Here is a 22712-nt window from a genome sequence, read left to right as displayed (position 1 = left end):
GCCTTGGGTCCCTGTGAGGTTGATTGTCATTGGCACGCCCAGCGTCCACACTCCTTCCGTAGGTGGAACGTCTGCACTGAGTGCCAGTTTTCTTCCTTCTCAGGTGTAGTGTTGCGCTAGCACCAATTCTTGGTGGCTATTGCTGTTGTCCTCATTTTCAGGTGGAGTCTCTCCTCTGACCCTAAAGGCCATAGTTGTTGCCATCGCCTCCCTCCTGTGAGGCAGTCTTTGCGCTGCCCATAGATATTTTGGCTACTCCGGTTCCATAGCTACTACTGCGGGGACCCTTCCCAGGAGGAATTTTTGCGTTCATCCTTCAACTGCGGCTTACCTGACGCATGGGCGGGAGACACTACATTTATGGTTTTCTCCACATCCCCTTCCTCCATGTGAAGCATCGGCCCTGGCATTCCGGCGGTATCTACACAGCATTCCTCCTAGGCATGGTGCCTTCTCGCTAGTTGTAGTTGTGATCGGGTCTACATTTCCTTCTTCTACAGGGGGCACTTTACTTATGTTCTGCCATGACACGCTGCGGCTGAGGGGTTTGCTCACTTCTACTGGCCATTAGTATGTTTTCTGTACCTGGTATAACCTACCGATTTCTATAGCGCTGGCTTAGTGCCTTGTTACCTTTACATGTACCGGATTGCGGCGAGCGGTGACTACGGTGACAGCATCAGCATTTGGTTCTCGTATGCCCCCTTTCTGCAGTGGGGTACCTGCGCGGGTGGTGTTTGTTCTGTTACAGTTTTTTTTTTTCTGGGGCTTTGTGGCGTTCGGCGTCCACACTCCCTTCCTGGCGCAGTATTTTTCCTATCTTTGGTTCCTTTCTGCAGCTTCCGTTTAGGTCTGCCAGTTCAGGCTGCCATCCATGGAGTATCAGACGGCTTCTCTCCTCTCTTGTTTTGGAATTTACCACATTAGCGTTTTCCTTGGTGAACAGTCTTATGAAGAAACCCCCTTGGCCGTAGGTCTGAAGGGGACATTTTTGATCCCGGAGGACACTCTTTCCCTGTCAGGTTACTCCCCAATTTTTTTGGCAATTTTGGGTCAGTTCCACTGCCTTGTTCCCTTTGGGTTTCTCCACTCCCTCAAGAATTTTTTTCTTGTGGGCCATTCTCATGCCTGACTTGCAGGTTCTCTAGCCCTGATTTGTTCGTCATGACCCCGCTGGAGTGTTATTCTCTTCTGGCAGTCCGCTATGGTGTGTGGGGCCTTTGCCTTCGGGCATCCGTATTTCTTCTTACCCCATGGGGGGCAAGTTTTGTCACATCTGCAGTTCTTTGGCCCTTGATATCCAGATGCCATTTTCTGTTCGTCTTCTTCCAATCAGTATTCCACTGAGTTTTTATTTTTATTTTTTTCCCCTGGGGTTTTGATCCATGGGCATCACTTCTTAGCAGTCCTCTGGAACCAGGCTATGTATTTCGCTCCTGTATCTTCCGCAATCGCTCTGTTGCTTCTGGTGATTGACTTGTCTTTATTCTTGTCCATCTTGTGAATATTCTGTGTGCTCTCCACTTCTTCTGAAGTCTCCTAAGCCGTGACTTATATTCCCTGGGATGTTCTTTCTTCTGCCCAGCCTGAACCTCTGCGTATTCAGCCGCTCTTTGGCTGGCCTTCCGGGGAATCGGTCTTCCTGTCCCTTTTCAGGGTTCCTGGTGTGTCTTTCCCCTGCTTTTCTGTGCAGGGCCTTAGGACCGGCCTTGGATTCGTTCTGTTCTTATTCCCTCTCCATGGTGCTGCTCTTTAACGTCCCATGGTTTTCTGTGTCCCCAATGATACAAGGGAGAAAATAGGATTTTTGTGCTTACCTGTAAAATCCTTTTCTCACTGAGTTCATTGGGGGACACAGCTCCCACCCTGTATGTACATTGCTGGTTCTCCTAGATGGGTCCTTCTGGTTCTTGATGATGACCCATCTCCGGGTTTCTTCCTTTTTATTGTTTGCTTCCCCTGGCTGCTCCTACTGCTTTTGTACAAACTGATTAGCTCAGTGTCTGCAGGAGGGGTATAGCTGGGAGGAGGAGCAAACACTTTTTTTCCTTAGTGTCGCCTCCTACTGGCAGCAGCTATACCCATGGTCTTCCAATGAACTCAAGAAGAGGATTTTACAGGTAAGCACAAAAAATCCTATTTTCATGATGGATCCGTCTAGCTCAGTAACCCTTGATGCACTCAAAAACGCAGTTTGCAGTGCTTTTGTGTGCGTCATGGGAACGCAACGGAACGGAATGCATTCTGGTGCACTCGGTTAAGTTCAGTTTTGTCCCCGTTGACAATGAATGGGGACAAAACTGAAGCGTTTTTCTCCGGTTTTGAGATCCTATGATAGATCTCAATACCGGAAAGGAAAAACGCTGATGTGAAAGTAGCCTTAGGTTATAGAAGACCTGTCGCCTCTCCTGACATGTCTGTTTTAAAAACCACTTGTATTCCTCATATAGCAACAATTCTGGAGCCTCTATTCTTATGCCATACCTTTTATTTTTCCTGCTAGAAGTTTTGAATTAATTACTAGCAGTTTGCAATGAAGGTCCGGATGGAAGTTACTAGTTGGGGGTGTCCCTGCAAAGTGTGACACTGGCAGCACTGCCTGGATAATGTCAGACTGTGCAGGGACATACCCCCAACTAGTACCACCCATCTGGACCTGCCAGGAATTCGTACATAACCTCTATCAGAAATAATAGAGGATTGGCACAACATTGAGTAGTAGGAATAGATGCTCCAGAATTGTTATTACATGGTTAATGCAAGTAGTTACTAAAACAGACATGTCAGGAGAGGCGACAGGTCCTCTTTACAGTTTAGACAAAAGCTTCCCATCTTGCATCCACAAGCGGAGGTTTCCCTATGGATCCTGTCATCTAGAAATGTTTCAGAGCTTATATTATTTTTTTTTGAGCATTCATGTCAGTAATGGATTTATGGTAATACTCAAACAGAGGAAAAGGAATGGAAACAAACAAATATTGACATCTACAACCAATAAAATGTTTTATGGTGGCAATAAAAAAAAAAAATATATAAAAATATAAATTCTTGTCTTTCAGAAAAAAACTACTTTTAAGAAAGTCTGGTCTAAGCAGTCCAAGTCCTCTATCAACTACGTAAACGGAAGAATTTATTTTGCTAACTTTGGCTGTTGTTACAGCAGGTAATTAACGTAAGCGTAAGTATATACTATATATCTTCACGTATCTAGACTTTGTTCACACTTGTGTTAGTAGGGTCTGTCTCCTGTCAGTTAATCTCCCTTCTGTTTTCATTGATCATGTACTCGCCAGTAAATCACCCCACCAGTAAATCACCCCACCAGTTCTCATCTCCAGTCCATGTTTGCATAGCTGCAGTAGTGGCATAGCCGTATACCCCTAGTAACTGCTGCAGCCAATCACTAGTATAAGCTGTCTCGTGCCCTGTACTGTTGAGGCCAGTGACTGCAGTGGTGGGTATACGGCAGATCTCAGTCATGTGACCAAATCGCAGCAGGGAGGACCCGAGCCTAGTGCTGGGAACTGCGGAGGATTAGGAGTCTATAGGGTCCTTTTCTCAGTGATTAAACAATATCGGTCACAAAATACACATAGATTTACATTCACATATAGTGATCCTATGTGAAAAGAGTACCCTACAGTAACGTACCCACTCAGTGTACATCAACATACACAAACAAAGGATAAACTGAGATTAAACGGCTTTAGTAGCAAAATGTAAATATACTTTATTCAATAATTCTCATAAAAAAATATATATGATGTAATACATCAGAGAAAAAAGTAGACTACACCTGAGAGGACATGACACAATAAACCAGTAGGTAGAGGGCAATAAAGCAACCACAATTGGCTGGAATATACACTAAGTACACTGATATACACAAAAATCACACAAGTATCACGAGTATCTAGATCATATCAAAGTGCAAGTGCATATCTCTATAAGAGCACAGGGAATGACTATCGATACCCTAAGAATGGGGCCGTAAGTAAAGATGTACAGTACAGACCAAAAGTTTGGACACACCTTCTCATTCAAAGAGTTTTCTTTATTTTCATGACTATGAAAATTGTAGATTCACACTGAAGGCATCAAAACTATGAATTAACACATGTGGAATTATATACATAACAAAAAAGTGCGAAACAACTGAAAATATGTCATATTCTAGGTTCTTCAAAGTAGCCACCTTTTGTTTTGATTACTGCTTTGCACACTCTTGGCATTCTCTTGATGAGCTTCAAGAGGTAGTCACCTGAAATGGTCTTCCAACAGTCTTGAAGGAGTTCCCAGAGATGATTAGCACTTGTTGGCCCTTTTGCCTTCACTCTGCGGTCCAGCTCACCCCAAACCATCTCGATTGGGTTCAGGTCCGGTGACTGTAGAGGCCAGGTCATCTGGCGCAGCACCCCATCACTCTCCTTCATGGTCAAATAGCCCTTACACAGCCTGGAGGTGTGTTTGGTGTCATTGTCCTGTTTAAAAAAAATGATGGTCCAACTAAACGCAAACCGGATGGAATAGCATGCCACTGCAAGATGCTGTGGTAGCCATGCTGGTTCAGTATGCCTTCAATTTTGAATAAATCCGCAACAGTGTCACCAGCAATGCACCCCCACACCATCACTCCTCCTCCTCCATGCTTCACGGTGGGAACCAGGCATGTAGAGTCCATCCGTTCACCTTTTCTGCGTCGCACAAAGATACAGTGGTTGGAACCAAAGATCTAAAATTTGGACTCATCAGACCAAAGCACAGATTTCTACTGGTCTAATGTCCATTCCTTGTTTTCTTTAGCCCAAACAAGTCTCTTCTACTTGTTGCCTGTTCTTAGCAGTGGTTTTCTAGCAGATATTCTACCATGAAGGCCTGATTCACACAGTCTCCTCTTAACAGTTGTTCTAGAGATGTCTGCTGCTAGAACTCTGTGTGGCATTGACCTGGTCTCTAATCTGAGCTGCTGTTAACCTGCGATTTCTGAGGCTGGTGACTCGGATGAACTTATCCTCCGCAGCAGAGGTGACTCTTGGTCTTCCTTTCCTGGGGCCGTCCGCATGTGAGCCAGTTTCTTTGTAGCGCTTGATGGTTTTTGTGACTGCACTTGGGGACACTTTCAAAGTTTTCCCAATTTTTTGGACTGACTGACCTTCATTTCTTAAAGTAATGATGGCCACTCGTTTTTCTTTACTTAGCTGCTTTTTTCTTGCCATAATACAAATTCTAACAGTCTTTTCAGTAGGACTATCAGCTGTGTATCCACCTGACTTCTCCACAACGCAACTGATGGTCCCAACCCCATTTATAAGGCAAGAAATCCCACTTATTAAACCTGACAGGGCACACCTGTGAAGTGAAAACCATTTCAGGTGACTACCTCTTGAAGCTCATCAAGAGAATGCCAAGAGTGTGCAAAGCAGTAATCAAAGCAAAAGGTGGCTACTTTGAAGAACCTAGAATATGACATATTTTCAGTTGTTTTACACTTTTTTGTTATGTATATAATTCCACATGTGTTAATTCATAGTTTTGAGGCCTTCAGTGTGAATCTACAATTTTCATAGTCATGAAAATAAAGAAAACTCTTTGAATGAGAAGGTGTGTCCAAACTTTTGGTCTGTACTGTATATATGTATATAGATCGGTCACTTAAATCGCCGTGCCCACGGTCAGTGAACAGAAAATCTATGAAGAAGAGAGATCTCAACAAGTAAATACAAAGAGCGATCTCCCTATAAACATATAGCGAATGGCCAAGTGTACCAAAGATGGCATATGCAGGCACCAACCACTTATGCAAGAAAATACCTCACACCATGAAGTAACATACCCATAAAACAGTAATGTCCACCTCAGGAGAGCCACGTACCCCTAGGGTCCTTTTCTCAGCAGACTGCCCCCCACCAAACTGACAGTTATCCCCTATCTTCTGGATATGGCCTAAATTTAAAGAGGACATCTCTCATGACATGTCCATTTTGGTAACTACTTGCATTACCTCTTAATAACAATTCTGGAGCATCTATTCATATAACTCTATGCTGGATGAATTGCCAGAAGTCGTCAGTGAAGGTCCAGCTGGGTGTTACCAGTTTGGGGGGGGGGGGGGTCTCTCTGCACAGTCAAGACTTTCCAGTCAGTGCTGCCAGTCTCAGTCTGTGCATCCTTTATTGCAGACTTCTGGCAATTCAATCATGAATGGCGTAGTAGAAATAAAAGATGAATAGCAAAACATAGAGTCATAAGAATAGATGCTCCAGAATTGTTATTTGTCACGGATGTAGTAGGGGAAAACACAAAAAGATAACAAGAAGGAATGGGAAAGACACTAGGCCTCATCGCTAGGAAAGGAAAAGGGTCACCACCTATAAAATTCTGCTCCTGGCCCTAACTCCTATCCGTATGGGCACCTCTCGATGGTAGAGATACCCATACACAGGAACCTGGAAAACCCTGGTGACCCTTGGATGCCCTAAAGGTAATGACAGGGCAGAGGCAACCCGTTCCTTCCCTGGTGAAGGAACCAGCGTCTTGCTGAGGCCTAGTAAACATCCAGGGGGAGGGGGGGAATACAAAACACAACAAGCGGAACATGGATGAGGATGATGGATGAACAGGACTTCAACATGAACCACACTCCAGCTCTTCCAAAACCAAATTAAGCTATCCCAAGCAAGAAGTGATGGGAAAAGTCAGACTAAATAGGGAGAGGTAAAGGTCACATGATCCACACCTGAACAGGAGGTGTGGACATACCAGCAACACACAGACAAAGTGAAACCAAAAGAGGCTGTCAGATCACTAATGTGTAGATAATCTTTCAGACCTTCTAACACCTGTCACAGGTGTGACATTATTACATGAGGGATGCAAGTAGTTACTAAAACTGACATGTCAGAAGTGACAAATCCCCTTTAAATCAGGGGACAACCTCTTTAACAGCCTTTGCGTCAGCAAATATGGCTGTTTTTTCTTTTTAGCAAATTATAAGGCATGTTTTTCAAGACCGGCGTTTTAGATGTTGGTCTTAATATCCACTATAGGTGGCGGAGTTATGAAGAGGCTCCGCTTCTAAATGTAAGACAGCTTTCTTGATGTCTGACATTTAGACCCTTTTCTATGTCTAAGGCTACTTTCACATTAGCGTTTTTTGTGGATCCGTCATGGATCTACAAAAACGCTTCCGTTACAATAATACAACCGCATGCATCCGTCATGAACGGATACGGTTGTATTATGTCTTCTATAGCCATGACAGATCCGTCTAGAACACCATTGAAAGTCAATGGTCAATGGAGACGGATCTGTTTTCTATTGTGACAGAGAAAACTGATCCATCCCCATTGACTTACATTGTGTGTCAGGACGGATCCGTTTTGCTCCATAACACATTGCGTACAGAAAAACGCTGCTTGCAGACGCAACCATATGGAACGGAATGCATTTTGGTGCATTCAGTTTCGTTCAGTTCAGTTTTGTCCCCATTGACAATGAATGGGGACAAAACTGAAGCATTTTCTTCCGCTATTAAGATCTTATGACGAATTTCAATAGCAGAATTGAAAACCCTAATGTGAAAGTAGCCTAAAACAGGCGTAGAAAACTGTAAATGAGACGGGCCTCATATCCCTTCCCCGCTACACTCACTTTTTTAGACCTGGTGTGAGTGGGGAGAAGTCGCAGATTGCGGTGCAAGGGACCTTTTGCGCCGCAATCTGCGCCAGATATACGCCTAATCTAGGCGTATTCCTGTTTCATAAATGACCCCCTATGTTTCTGGAAGATTGAGATACAGTAGTCATCATGTTAGCAGATTTTATTATTAGTCTCTCAGAATGTTAAAAGTTCAGATGCACATGTCAAAACTTGTCTGTGTTAAATAAAGTGTGTATTAAGTTATAGAAAATGATTATTATTAATCACTTTTATTACAGTATTGTTACAAAACCACAAATGCTTTATGAAATGCCCAGATGTGTAATGTCAGAGAAAATTGAAGATGCGATGCTGTGTGAGTGCCCATTGGTGAGTACGTCTCTAACAGGCCCTTTGATGTCCTGCTCCTTTCTCCAGTGCAGGGTCCCCAAAGTGAAGGAGAGCACATTGCGCATACGCGGATGCTCACCATCCACCACTATAAGGCCTCTTTCACACAGGCGCCATGTTTTTTGCCCGGATAAGATGCTGTTGTGTTGCGGGAAAATGCGCCATTTTTCCGCGCGAGTGCAAAACATTGTAATGCGTTTTGCACGCGCGTGGAAAAATCGCGCATTTTCCCGCAACGCACAAGTGATGCGTGAAAATCACAGCTCATGTGCACAGCCCCATAGAAATGAATGGGTCAGGATTCAGTGCGGGTGCAATGCGTTCAACTCACGCATTGCATCCGCGCAGAATACTCGCCCGTGTGAAAGGGGCCTAAGAGTTCCAAAAGTAGCTGAGCAGGCTATTTTCGGAATTCCCATAGTGGTGAATGGAGAGCACACCGCACATGCACTGCCACCTCTCCATTGATCTATATGGGACTGCCGGAAATAGCCAAGCCAGCTATTGTTGGAACACCCATAGCGGTGAATGGAGGGTGGCGCTCTTGCGCTCCCCGTCACTTCAACGTACCTGCACCTATCTGACATTCATGGCATATCCCAATGATATTCAGTGTCTTAGATGAGACAACCTCTTTAATATTGAAGGTGGGATTTCCAATTTGATCTTGCTCTTCAGGGGGAACCTCTTGCTACGGCTTCCGACTATACTCCTTCACTCATTGCTGTGACTGGCCACAACTGGTTGCTTCGTATTGCTGCTGATACTGGGGAAACTCTACAGAGGGTCTACCTTGGATCGTACAGAAAATTCAGGTAACCCAGCAAAATATCTATAACAGGCAGCATTCACACACAGGTTTTTAGTGGCGTTTTTCTGCACACTCACATTTTTTTTTTCAGCATTTTTAGCACAGGAATTATTTTTATGGTGCGTTATTTACTGTAAAAAATGGCAGCTACAGAAAGTCTGGGAAATATAAAACACGTATGCTTTATTTTTTTTGCTACTGCTGTTTTTTTTTTTATAATTGTATATTTATTAAAGAATATATAAATGACAATGCACATCTACAATATATTCATGCACAATAGTACAAGGTAAAGGATGAAACATGTAAAGCATCCCATTCATGTTGATTGAGCATTATAACACTCGATAATATGCGATGATGGAAAATGAAAAACCGAGCAGTAACATAACAATAAAGTGAACTAAGAGAAACTGTGTCTATCTTTAATCAGTCCAAGATAGGACTACTGAGCAGCAAATCCTAGAACCAATAAGACATCAAGTAGTAGTGAAGGTGTCTTAGATGCCCGAGAGCCCAGAGCTTCTCAATAGGTAATGCTTCATCAAACTAATATCCAAAAGACAAGACAAATAACATAGACAATGACACAATGGGGGGGGGGACACATCTTTCTCACAAGGTCGTTAAGGTTGCCTCGTGGCCCAGTAGTTATCCCACAAGTCCCATATGGCGTTAAAGAGTACAATTTTGTCCTTAAACATAGCCGTGGACTATTCCATTGTTCGGACCTCTGTCACCCTAGCATACAAAATAGAAACCCGTGGTGGATCAGGGCTTTTCCAAGATGGGGAGCTTAAACAACAGGCTGCTGTTAGTATTAATAGTAATAACTTAAGTGAGTGTTTTTTAACTTGAATGGGGACCACATTAAGCAGGAAGGACATAGGGTCAGGTCGGATTTCCAGTGCGAAAATATTACTCAGGAGGGTGCCTACTTCAGTCTAATAGGGGCGTATTTTGGGGCAGCCCCAGAAAATATGAGGCAATGTACCCCTATGCAACCCACACCTCCAGCAATCTCTCGGGACTATTGGGTTCATTCTACGGAGGAGGTCAGGAGTGTGGTACCAGTACATTAAGATTTAATATTGGTTCTCCTGATTTAGTACCGACATAGAGGATTTCGCTGCTCTCCTCCATATAAGGTGCCAGAGTGCGTCTGGTAAGGCCTTCCCTATGGTACCTCTCCCACCGCACCATGTAGGAATGCCTTTAAACCCGATCAGGGAAGGGAGTCAGGGAAATTAGACCCTTCGCGTGTACTCCTTCCCTGCAAAGGCGTTCAAAGGGAGTCGGGAGGGAGACTGTGACCCCTGAAAAAATGGACTGTGCAAAGTGACTGATCTGGATATAAAAGTAATTGGAGGAAGAGGGGAGATCATATTTGGTTTGGAGGGTGGAAATCGGCATGAGGTCCCTAGTGAAGGGGTCCACAATATCTGCAAACCAAAACACTCCCTGCTGAAACCATGGTCTCGACACGGACGTGGTAAGACTAGTAGGGAGCATAGGGTGATACAAAAAGGAGGTCATAGCGGATTGGCTAGAAACCAGAGGGAACCTACCACTACACAGTTGCCATATGAGTCTAGTGCAAGCCATGGGCCCTAAGAGGTCCCTTACAGGTAGGGTCTTGTGAGGACCGGACCATAGCATAGAGTTAGGATGTGTAGGAGCTAGCCAGAGTCTTTCTATCTGCATCCAGACAGAGTACGGGTGCAAGGAAGCCCAAGCCGTGATAGAACGTAGTTGGGCTGCCCAGTAATATTTGGACAGATCTGGTAACCCCAGTCCACCCTGACGCTTACTGGATAGAAGGACTGACCTTGGGATTCTATGAAGTCTCCCCGCCCATATGAATCTGAGGAGGTGAGATTGAATGGACCTCAGATCCTTGAGGGGAACTACAATGGGTAAGGTCGTCATTTTAGTCGCGGCAATACGTCCCATGAGAGAGAGTGGGAGAGAGTGCCACTTGTCCAGGAGACCCCTGATTTCTGCATATATGCGTGGGAAGTTAGCTTTGTAAAGGTCCCCATATCGGGGCGTAAGGTCAACACCCAAATATCGCAGCGAATCCGCCTTCCAGTGGAAAGGGAAGTTAACCCTAAGAAAGCTCAGGGCCGCCTGAGAAATATTAAGAGGGAGGGCCTCAGTTTGTTGACCCTATACCCCGAAAATATGAAGTTTAGTGAGGGTAAGAAGGATGCCATCTGCATATAGCGATAGCTTAAACTCCCTGTCCTTGACCATAACGCCTCTGATGTCTGGACATGCCCTGACTTTGGCTGCCAGGGGTTCAATACATATGGCAAATAATAGAGGAGATAGGGGGCACCCTTGTCTCGTCCCATTAGCAATGCGTATGGGTCGAGATTGAGCATGAGGTAGTTTGATTGTCGCTGTGGGGGAGGAGTATAGGCTACAAATGGCCCTAACGAAGGGACCAGAAAGGCCATAAGCCTGCAAGGTAGCAAAAAGGAAAGGCCAACCTAAACGGTCGAACGCCTTTTCTGCGTCTAAACTAAAAAGTAGCGCCTCCTCACCCGAGCGAGATATGACATCTATCAAGTCAATGCTTCTTCGTGTGTTATCAGCCCCCTGACGGCCTGAGACAAATCCCACCTGATCTTTGTGGATCAGGGAGGGGAGAAAAACGTTTAGTCGGGAGGCCAGGGCCTTGGTGTAAATCTTGAGGTCTGAGTTAAGCAGGGCAATGGGCCTGTAATTTTGGCACTCGTGGGGGTCTTTCCCAAGTTTCGGAATCATTGTGAGATAGGAGTGAGACATTGGGGCAGGTACTGCGTTTCCAGCTAGAAAATGATTAAAGAGGGTTACTAAGTGAGGGATTAGTTCGGTCTTGAAAGTCTTATAATATTTATACGAGAACCCATCAGGTCCTGGGGATTTACCCTCAGGTTAGGTAGTACACCACTCTCCCTATGTCTTCCGGTGTTATCGGACTATTAAGGGCAGCAAGATCAGAAGCCGATATGGTAGGGAGGTGACAGGAGGCCAAATATGACTCGAGTGTACTATCTCTAAGCCTCTCATCCGAGGGGAGATCGGAGGGTAGATTGTACAGGGAAGAGTAGTAGGACGAGAACCTCTCTGCTATCACTCTGGGGTCATAGTGGATCGTTCCGTCATTCCCCCTAATAGCATTAGGACCCGTTTGGGGATTGCGGTTCCTGAGTTGTCTGGCCAGCAAAGTATGAGGTTTGTTCCCCCAGGCGTAGTAACGCTGTCGTGTGTAAAGTAGTAACTTATTAACACGACCTAAAGCTAGACTCTTTAATTGGGCCCTAGTGTCAACAATTCGTCTCAGTGTGCAGCGTGAGGGTTGAGCAGCCATCTTGTTTTCTAGGATTCGCAAATGAGAGGTAAGGGTCTTGACCAAGGCAGTCGAGTCCTTCTTTAGTTTTGAGCTTATTGCAATACAATGTCCCCTCGTGACCGCCTTATGTGCTTCCTACAAAGTACGGACATCCCCTACCGATCCCTCATTCAGTTCAAAGTACGTTTTCAGGTGCTTGCAGAGTTCCTCCCTAGCTGCTTCAGGAGGGTGTCATTAAAGGGTTTCTACCACTTTGATTTCACATAATTAGGTGTCAGACACTAGCGATCCGCTAGTGTCTGCTCTGCCAAACTATCCTGCTATAATAGCTTTTGGGGCAGCTGTTTACCTAAAAAAAGAACTTATATTGATATGTAAATGACCCTCTAGGTGCTATGGGGGTGTCATTAGCACCTAGAGGATCGGTCTACCTTCTCAAGATGCCGCCGCCCAGCGCGTCCCTCCAGCCCGCCCATCTGCTTCAGAATGCATCAAACGGACGACTTCACGCGCATGCGCCGTGCGCGGCTGTATTCGGCGCATGCGCAGTGAATGTCCGATCGCTTCCCTGCTCAGACATCTCCACTGCGCCTGCGCCGATGGAGCACTATGACGTCATCGGTGCAGGCGCAGTGGAGATGTCTGAGCAGGGAAGCTGTCGGACATTCACTGCGCATGCGCCGAATACAGCCGCGCACGGCGCATGCGCGTGAAGTCGTCCGTTTGATGCATTCTGAAGCAGATGGGCGGGCTGGAGGGAGGCACTGGGCGGCGGCATCTTGAGAAGGTAGACCGATCCTCTAGGTGCTAATGACACCCCCATAGCACCTAGAGGGTCATTTACATATCAATATAAGTTCTTTTTTTAGGTAAACGGCTGCCCCAAAAGCTATTATAGCAGGATAGTTTGGCAGAGCAGACACTAGCGGATCGCTAGTGTCTGACACCTAATTATGTGAAATCAAAGTGGTAGAAACCCTTTAAGTCTCCAGTGGCATTGGCGAACATGGCCCGAACCGCTACTAATGTCAAACAGTACAGGAGCATGGTCAGACCAGTTGATTTGGCCAATGTCCGCTCCCTCCAATAACCTGAGGGTCGAAATGGTACCAAAGAGATAATCAATACGGGTGTGGGAACCGTGTGGGGCAGAGTAAAAGGAGAAGGACCTATCAGTGGGGTAAGTGAGGCGCCAGAGGTCGTATAGGGAGTATTTCCGTACCAGTTTACGAAAGTCCCTAGCTAAGCACTGCTGTGTTGAATGTACCGTTCTGCCCGGTAGCGCCAGGCGGTCCATCGATTCAGAAAACACTGCATTAAAGTCCCCACCCAAAAGGACCAAGGGCTCCAAAGAGTCCACGCACTCAACAAAAAACCTTGCGGAAGATTCCGCCAAGAAAGCGGATCTGTGAGGTATTTGGGGCATAGAGGTTACATAAGGTAATGGGTTTATCTGCTAAGTGGCCACGGAGAACAATATAACGCCCCTGCGGGTCTAGAATTGAGGATTCAATTTTAAGGGGACACTGTGCAGACACCAAGATGGCAACCCCCGCCCTCCGACGGCTATGAGTAGCCGAATAAGCAATAGGGTACAGATGAGAGGCAAACTGGAAGGAAGAGCTGCCATCAAAATGTGTCTCTTGTAAGATCACAATGTCCGCTTTAAGGGATTTCAGTTCCAAAAGCAAGAGTTTTCTCTTGGCGTTGGAGTTGAGCCCTTTGACATGTGCCCTTTGAAGGTTATGCACCGCACCAGGAGGGTATGTGATATATAATATGTGCAGGGCACAGCTCACCAAGGGAATCCGTACGTGTCGGTGGCTTTACACTAGTGGAACAACGGACCAAATGCAAGACTGAGGTACACGATCTCCACAGGCAAGGAAGTTCAGGCACCTACAACAGAAGAAAAAACACAAGAGGGGTGGGGGGAGAGACAGGACGAGACAACACAAAGTCAGACAAACAGGCAGCAGTAAACGACTGTAGAGCCACACTGAGTGCAAAAAAATGGCAGAAAGAAAGTTCAAAAACACAGGTGGACATAAAAAACGCAACACTTATTCTAGCTTTTTTTTTGGGGGGGCGCAGGGGTGAAATTCATGTGTGTAGGGACGCATAAAAAACTAGTTTAAAGGCTATGGGCAACTAGCGCGCCAATTGTTTTTATTATTGATTTATTTATTATTGTATTATAATTATTATTATTGTATTTCAGATTAATAAACTTTTTGTAATCGTTTTTTATTATAAGTTTTTGCACGGTTTGGCTTCTGCAGCTGCTACATTTCACACTATTTAGCAGCTGCGGAAAGATGTTCTGTGATAAATCAGTAAGCCTTGATTTGTGCAAAAATCGGCTTAGTAAAAATTTTTGCCAGGTCCGATTGGTGCCACATTGGTGGATTTATCACAGAACAGCTTACTGCATCTGCTATATAGTGTGACAATAGCAGCTGTAAAAGCCAAAAAGTGCAATATTTTAAATAAAAACCTATTGCAAAAAAGTTTATTATTATTAAGTCAATAACAGAATCTGAACGTAGCCTTTAAATGTCTTTAAATGTGAAGGGGTTTTGGAGGGCTGAGCTATATTTTGACTTAAAGTTGCCTTATTACCCCCAGGTGTCAGTAATTGTTTTTGATTTTACTCATATGTGCGGTTTATGTCTTGTGCTGTAGGACTTTGACTTCATTCACAGGGAAACAATATTATTCTATAGATTTTTTTTTTAACAACAGGTATATTACATGGAACGTCCACCAAGAGACATTAGTGGTAAAGTCCATTCAGAAGAATAGTGTTTCTGAAAATGAGGTATGTGATATTTGTAAGCACGTGCATCTTTTATTGCATCCTATGTCATGTTGCTGCCTGAGTTGTGCTTTTCTCACCTACATGTTTTATTGCAATTTTACCCTATTAGGGTACACTACATGTTGGCATAGTGCGACTGAGCAGTATGTTCAAAGAGGTTGTCACATTAAAGGGGTTGGGCAGCCAGTAATATTGATGACTTATTCTCCGGATAGGTCATCAATATCTGATTGGTTGGGGGTCCGGGGTTGGAAGAGGAGGCGGCATTCATACCAGCGCTACTTCCTCTTCAACATTACGCTGCATGTTGTGTCGGCGGCGCCGAGTAATTACAGGTGCTTGTTGCATTAATTTTAATGGAACAAGCACTTGTAATTATACTCCGCTGCTGCAAGAAAAATGACATGCAGTGTAATCTGGAAGAGGAAGGATCGATCATACTAATGCCTGTATCCTCTTTAAACCCCAGAACCACAGCCAATCAGATGTTGATGAATGAAGTCCTCAATATTACTGTCTGCACAACCCCTTTTAAGACAAATCATCCACAGGATAGACGATAAGTGTCTGATCGTCAGGGGTCTGCTAGGGCCCCGCCGATTGTGAGCGCAGGAGCCCGTGGTCCCTGTTTGAATGGGGTGGCACGCATGCATTCCTGCTGCCGCGCTGTTCACCTCTGCCAGAGACAGCTGAGTACAAACGCTCGACTATCTCCGGCAGCCCCTTAGAGCTGAATGGAGCGGCAGCATGCATGTGTGTCCTCCGCTGCATTCAAACAGAAGAACAAGGGCCCACGTTCTTGTGATTGGCAGGCGCCCAAGTGGTCGGACGCTTGCCCATCAGACATTTATATCTACAGACAAATATATAATTATAGGTTGTAATGAGAGAACCTGTTACAGGTGGGTCTGTCATCGCACTATGCTGACTTGTTTAAGGGCAACATACCTTGAGGACAGGTCTGCTCTTATGTTAGTCCAAATAACATAAATAAAATCTTGTGTCATTTTACAAATATGAGCATTCAGTACACTGAACGTATAGCTGTAAGGCTACTTTCACACTCGCGTTTGGTGCGGATCCGTCATGGATCTGCGCAAACGCTACTCTTCATATAATACAACCGCATGCATCCATTCAGAACGGATCCGTTTGTATTATCTGTAACATAGCCAAAACGGATCCATCTTGAACACCATTGAAAGTCAATGGGGGACGGATCAGTTTTCGATTGTCAGTGAAAACGGATCCATCCCCATTGACTTACATTGTGTGTCAGGATCCGTTTGCCTCCGCATTGTCAGGCTGACACCAAAACGCTGCTAGCAGCCTCCAGAGCGGAATGGTGACTGATCGGAGGCAAACTGATGCATTCTGAGCGGATCCTTTTCCATTCAGAATGCATTAGGGCAAAACTGATCTGTTTTGGGCCGCCTGTGAGAGCCCTGAACGGATCTCACAAACGGAAACCAAAACGCCAGTGTTTATAAGTGTAGTGCTCCCTTAGCTTCCTCCAGCCCTTCACACCAGTGTATCTGTATGTATAGTCTCAGCCCATAAGTCACTTCTGATAGGGAAGAGAGGAGGGAACAGATAGAAAGGAATATGACTGTCTGTAACCATGGAGATACATATATTTTTAAATGAAAACAATTTGAAAAGTTGCTTGATTTTACAGTAAATGCATCCGATTTATTTTTCTGAATTTACTAATTGCTGTTTAATTTCTCTTTCAGCGGAATGTGATGTTCTACTTTGCAGTATTCAACGTGTTCCCGCTCTCACTAGTTGGAGTTCTGGAAATTGATAAAAAGGTAAAGATTTCCCCAGTTTCTTGCAGTAGCTGTTGGCTGAATGATTGATTGGCCCAACTACTCAACAGCTGAACCATGCTTGCATGTTATTTCATTAGCACAAAGGAGGTAAGTGGTGCCAGAGGTTTATGGCAGCCACCTATCTCCAAGGATACCAATCGATCAGACAAGTTACAAACCAACAGAGGTCATCAGGGATTGCTGGGAATCTGTCAGCAGTTTTCTCAAAACAAAACTGCTGACATCTAAATGTAGGGGCAGAGGACAGGAGGTAATACATACCTCAGTGACTGCTTTTAATCCAAGGAATGATGTAAAAAGTGCACTGGGGACGGACAGCATGCTCAGTCTATATGCCGCTCAAAAGCCCCCTCCTCTGCTGAGTGACAGCTGTAGCGGTTGGATGCTACAGTCATCGCTCACAGCAGAGGCAAGGGGCTGTGGAGAGGCTCATATACTAAACGTGAAGGTGCACTTACGGGAGCAGTGCCCATGGCAAAGGTAGTTTTTACATCACTCCTTGCACCACTCCTCCTGCCTGAATCTATCAGCAGTTTTTCTTCTACACAACTGCTTAAAGACTTTCTTTAAAAATATGTTTGTTGGATCACTCCTGCTTGTGAAAGGAACAGTTGTGGAATTGCTATTTGTGCAGTTTTCTAATATAGTTAAAGGGTTTTTCTGAGACTATCCTCTAGGTAGGTCATCAGTGGGGGGTTCCAGGTGTCAGCTGTTTGCCTTCTTGCAGCGCTGTACATGCTTGGTATTGCAGCTCAGCCACATTGTTTTGAATGGGGCTGAGCTGCTCCTAGGCCATGTAACATGACGTCACTGGCCTAGGAAAAGCAGAGAGAAGGAAGCGGTGCTTATAGGAGCGCCGTTGCCTTCTCAAACAGCTGATTGGCGGGGGTCCCGGGTGTTGGACCACCACCGATCAGATACTGGTGACCTATCCAGAGTATAGGTCATTAGTTAAAAAGTCTTGGGAAAACTCCTTTAAAGGGAACCTGTCACCTGCAAAAGCCATCCCAAGCCGTCAGCAGTACCTGACAGTAGCCAGCAGCGTGTTTCCGATGATCGTTTTCTTCCTGAAGGCCGATGAAGCAAAAGCTCAGAAAACGTTCTTTTATTCCCTGCCCAAGTGATTTTCTAGTCAGGCTTCAAGTGAAGGGGGCAGCAGTCTCCTTGCTTCAAGTCAAGATAACCGCGCCCCCTTCTCTGCCCCTTCGCTGTGACTGACAGCGCTTATGCAGGAGAGTTCGGCTGCCTTTGCCGAACAGCCGCCTGTCAGTCACAGCGAAGGGGCAGGGAAGGGGGCGCGGTTACTGTGACTTGAAGCAAGGAGACCGCTGCCCCCTTCACTTGAAGCCTGACTAGAAAATCACTCGGGCAGAGAATAAAAGAACGTTTTCTGAGCTTTTGCTTCATCTGCCTTCAGGAAGAAAATCATTGTCGGAAACACGCAGCTGGCTGCTGTCAGATACTGCTGGCGGCTTGGGATGGTTTTTGGAGGTGACTTGTTCCATTTTATCAGTAGGTGACTCCGTGTCTTCTGGGTTCTGTGTTGAATCAGTGGTTGACCACAAGAGGGCGTGCCTGGCACTGTATACTTCCTGCCGTTGATCACCTCTCACGCATTGCACCCGCGCGGGAAACTCGCCCGTGTGAAAGGGGCCTTAGATGGGCAGATTGTTGGGAACGAACAGTTGCAGTAATGTTCGTCCCCGATTAACTGCCCGACTGTCAGCCCATGTAAATCTACCATTAGACAGGCAGCCTAAAGATGCACCAGATTTATGACTACGACTCAGGCTGGATGATAAATTTGGTGCATGGCTAGACACTTATGGGGAGATTTATCAAAGATGGTGTACAGGAAAACGGGCTTAGTTGCCCATAGCAACCAAACAAATTCCACCTTTCATTTTCCAAAGGAGCTCCAAAAAAATGAAAGGTGGAACGTGATTGGTTGCTGTGGGCAAATAAGCCTGTTTTAATAAATCTCCCCCTTTCTCTATCCTTACACTTCCTATTGGTTGGCTTACTTTGCACCAGAATTTTGGCAGAAAAAGTTGCATCTTAAGCAACATCCCGTTCCCTGTGAGAGCACACCTCCCTCCCGTGAAGCTATGCCCCCTTTGGAGGACCAGGCACAGTGCATTATTCTTTTTTGCTTATCCGCTTTATCTTAAATATGTTTAAAAAATTAGATGTGTCAAAAATGCACCAAATTTGGCACAAATGACGCCAGAATTCAGGCACAGCCATAGTAGTACACGAGCCATTGCTCATTCCTTTCTACCAGTTTATTACAGATGCGCTGTGCTTATTTGTATAGTAAAGGGGCCTACACTACAATAAATAAATTAGTGCTCCTCGAAGGGGTGCAATTTGGTAAAAAGCAGGAGGGATCGGGTTGACCTGTGTGCAGATGATGGATGTTATTGGTGGAAAAACCCGATTCTGAAATATAAAGTATAAACCATGGAGGTAAGTTAGAAAGCGAAAAATCTTAGATTTTTTTTTCTATTTTACACCTAAGGCTAAGGCCACTTTTGGAAAAGGTGGCCGATTTACTATAATTTCCCCCGGCGTACTGACGTAAATTATAGCACAAATCTCTTCCATCTCATAGCTGTTCTGGTGGCTTTTTGGGTACACATCCTGCCAGAAAATGCGCCAAATTTATTAAGAGGCTTGCATGTCATAATAAATGTGGCGCATCTTACTCCAGTGCACGTCTTAATGAATCCCCCCCATATGTTATGTTTCATCTACTTAGCAGAAGTATATGGGTCTGATCTGCTGTTTTAGCAAATGCTGCAGAAGTCTTTTATAAAGCAGATTCATCCAGTTGGTCAAATCGTAAATCAATTGTGTCCAGTAATCTCTGCATTCCGACTCCGGACACACCGGCAGTGCAGGGAGCCATGACATTGTTTTTTTTCCAGTGCAGTCTCAGTTACAGCAATTAGTAATTAAAGTGCAGAGTAAAGGGTGTAGTCACCCCGATCAGGCAGACGATTATGGGGAGGGAAGCGTTCCTTCCCGGCAATCTCCTGCTCGCTAGCAGAGGAGACCGCTGCTCTTACATGCATCGTTATGCCATCGCTCATCCTCCTGCTGTCGAGTGGTTTGCTTGATGCAGATTGTAATCAGACAGTGCGGTCCGCCGCCGGCAAACCAATGATTTTTAAGCGTGCTTAAAAATCACAATTGCCTGATAAACGAGCGCTTACTTGTTCATCGGGCAATCGGCAGCAGTATTACACTGAGCGATCATCGGGCAGAAAATCTGCCCATGTAATACACCCTTAAGTCAAGTAAAGACAATTTAGTAACTCTAAATCCATCCTTATTGCTTTCTCTGGTCTTAAACAGGTTTTTGGATCTAATGTGAGCGACGCCATGATTTCTGATGGCATGTTAATTGTAATGCACAGTCCTGGTCTCGTTCGTCTCTACAGTTTTGAGAAAATTGCTAAAGAGGTATGTGAAAAAATAAGAGCTTAATTATGACATATGAGGTGGCGTATTGTAGCTTCCATGTCATATCTCAAACGCCGCCCCTTCACCTACTGAACCAAACTTGTATCACCCCTATACCCTACTATGGTCTTAAAGGCCCTTTAACGATGACCAGTCACCTCTCCTGACATGTCTGTTTTAGTAACTACTTGCATTCCCCATGTAATAATAATTGTGGAGCATCTGTCCTTATGACTCTATGAAGTTCCATTCCTTTATTATTCCTACTAGAAGTTATGTATGAATGGCTTCCAGGTGGCAGTGAAAGGTCCAGATGGGTGTTACCAGTTGGAAGTGTCAGTCTGACACTGGCAGCACATGATTTTATAGCGTCTGACTGTGCAGACTGATAACACCAATCTGTGACTTTATAGCAGAATGCTTCTCTTTAATGATGTCAGATGTTTTAGTCTTCTTCTCCGATTAGAGTTTGACAAGCTTAAAGGGCTTCTGTCACCCCACTAAACAGTTTTTTTTTGTTTACTTATAATCCCTATACTGCGATTTATGCATACATAATCTAATTAATCATTTTGGTTCAGTAGATTATGTTAAAACATGAGGAGGGGGCGTCTTTAGGATCGGAGGATGCGGCTGCTACCAGCAAGTAGCCGCCCTACCAGCTGGTAGCAAGGTAATTTGCATATTTTAAAAGTACGTTTTTAATACAATCTACTGAACCAAAATGATTAATTAGATTATGTAGGCATAAATCGCAGTATAGGGATTATAAGTAAACAAAAAAAACTAAAAATTTTTTTGGGGGGGACAGAAGCCCTTTAAAGTTAAAGAGGGACGGTTGTTGCAAGATTGAAAATCCACGCTATAGGTGATAACGGTTTGATTAGTGTGGGTCCGACCCCCTAGCACCATCTCCAATCAGGGGTTAACAGACTGCAGGATCGGACTACATAGAGTTTGTTTGTAGTCTGTTACCATGGAGACACCTAGGCTTGCATAGGAAGAATAAAAAAAAAAATTGGTGGCTAGCTAGGCAGAGATAATGTTTTAGAGACTTTTGGGAGATTTATCATAACTGGTCCAAAGGAAAACAGAGCACCAATCACAAGGAGCATCTGCTTCACTTTTCCTTTGCACCAGATTTGACAAGTTTTTACCCCAAAGCGTTTGAAATAATCAGTCTTTATTACTTTCTCTAACATGTTTGTCCCTGGGACAAGGAATGGGATTATATTCCATAAAAAATAAATACACACAAATGCCTTATATGTAGTTTGTGTTTTTGGATAAATATTTCCATGTGCACGAGCTCCAGTATTCAGAAACAAGTCACTATTCCACTTCAGCCAATCATTTGTCCAGCGTCCTAGTCATATAAATGATCTCAGTTGTACCTTTACGTCTTGCCATGCCAAGGTGCACTGTCCTCCCAGCAAATTATCTTTTCAGTGTATGCAGCAGCAGTGTGTCATAGGGGAGACCTGCAACTGGAGAGGTGAAACCGGCAGAGTAGGAGACTTTCCATTTGGAATCCCCTGCAACATCGCTTTGACAGGTACTGAACTGTTTTTATTTTCTTTGCATCTTTTTGTTATAGTGTGCTAATTGAGATCACCTTACATCTTCTGATACGTCCCATAGACCTGACCGGAGATTCCACCGCTAACGATTCCTAAATCAAGTGATGGGAAGTTTGCAAACTTAGTAACTGAGATATCAAGTGGTGGAAGTATTCAGGAATTATGATGATCTAAGGGTCCAGCATGACTTTTCTTATGCAAAAACCAAGCCCACAGGTGACCTCCTCTGGGGTGTCTAAAGTTGTACTAAGGGGTCATTCCGATCTCAGCCAAATGAGATCGAAATAATCCTCGAGTGCCGCTGCCCGGGGTAGGCAAAGTTGTGGAAACTGTTATGGAAAACTTCTGTAAAAGCTCAGTGACCCTTCAAGACCGATGAGCTACTGAATATTATAAATTATTCTCGTAAACGTCACAGTAATTTGCCTGGTGACATTTTTGGTTTTTTAGAAAGACCCCCCATTTTGTTTGAAGTGCCTTGTCTTGAAAATGCATTTCAAGTTGGTGGACATCCCTGGCATTATATCATTACACCCAATAAGAGAAAAGAGAGAGGAACCTATCAGATCCGCTGCATGGACGACCACCGCCTGGTAAAATAATCTGCACGTTTGAGAGCAATGTAATCAAAGCCAGTGTTTGTCCTAGATATTATGCATGTTTTATTGTGTGTTTAGGGCTTTATTGCTGGGACAGTGGGGGAGATTTATTATCTCCCTTGTGCCTGAAAAGTCGCAAACTATGGATTTGCAACGTTTTAAAAAATAGTCGCATCTCTTCGTTTTTACACCGCCCTCTGCACTTTTCC

At 44.6% G+C, this 22712-nt stretch overlaps 1 protein-coding gene across 2 annotated transcripts in view; it reads left to right on the top strand.

Annotated features, from left to right (window-relative positions):
- The window catches only part of DCAF17 (DDB1 and CUL4 associated factor 17), a 38241-nt gene that overhangs the window by 7047 nt on the left and 8482 nt on the right, over window positions 1-22712 (top strand). The window contains exons 3-10 of one of the 2 annotated variants that reach the window (XM_044304350.1): window positions 3060-3163; window positions 7938-8028; window positions 8728-8864; window positions 14946-15021; window positions 16758-16835; window positions 20217-20324; window positions 21774-21879; window positions 22355-22497. In XM_044304350.1, coding sequence (XP_044160285.1) covers window positions 3060-3163; window positions 7938-8028; window positions 8728-8864; window positions 14946-15021; window positions 16758-16835; window positions 20217-20324; window positions 21774-21879; window positions 22355-22497 — 843 coding nt within the window. Of the gene's footprint in view, window positions 1-3059; window positions 3179-7937; window positions 8029-8727; window positions 8865-14945; window positions 15022-16757; window positions 16836-20216; window positions 20325-21773; window positions 21880-22354; window positions 22498-22712 lie in introns of both variants that reach the window. The other variant, XM_044304351.1, reaches the window with a different exon arrangement.

This window comes from Bufo gargarizans, chromosome 8 (genome assembly GCF_014858855.1).
Source record: "Bufo gargarizans isolate SCDJY-AF-19 chromosome 8, ASM1485885v1, whole genome shotgun sequence".
Lineage (NCBI taxonomy): Eukaryota > Metazoa > Chordata > Amphibia > Anura > Bufonidae > Bufo > Bufo gargarizans.
The sequence above is the reverse complement of the archived record's forward strand: the minus strand, read 5'-3'. Positions and strand labels throughout refer to the sequence as shown.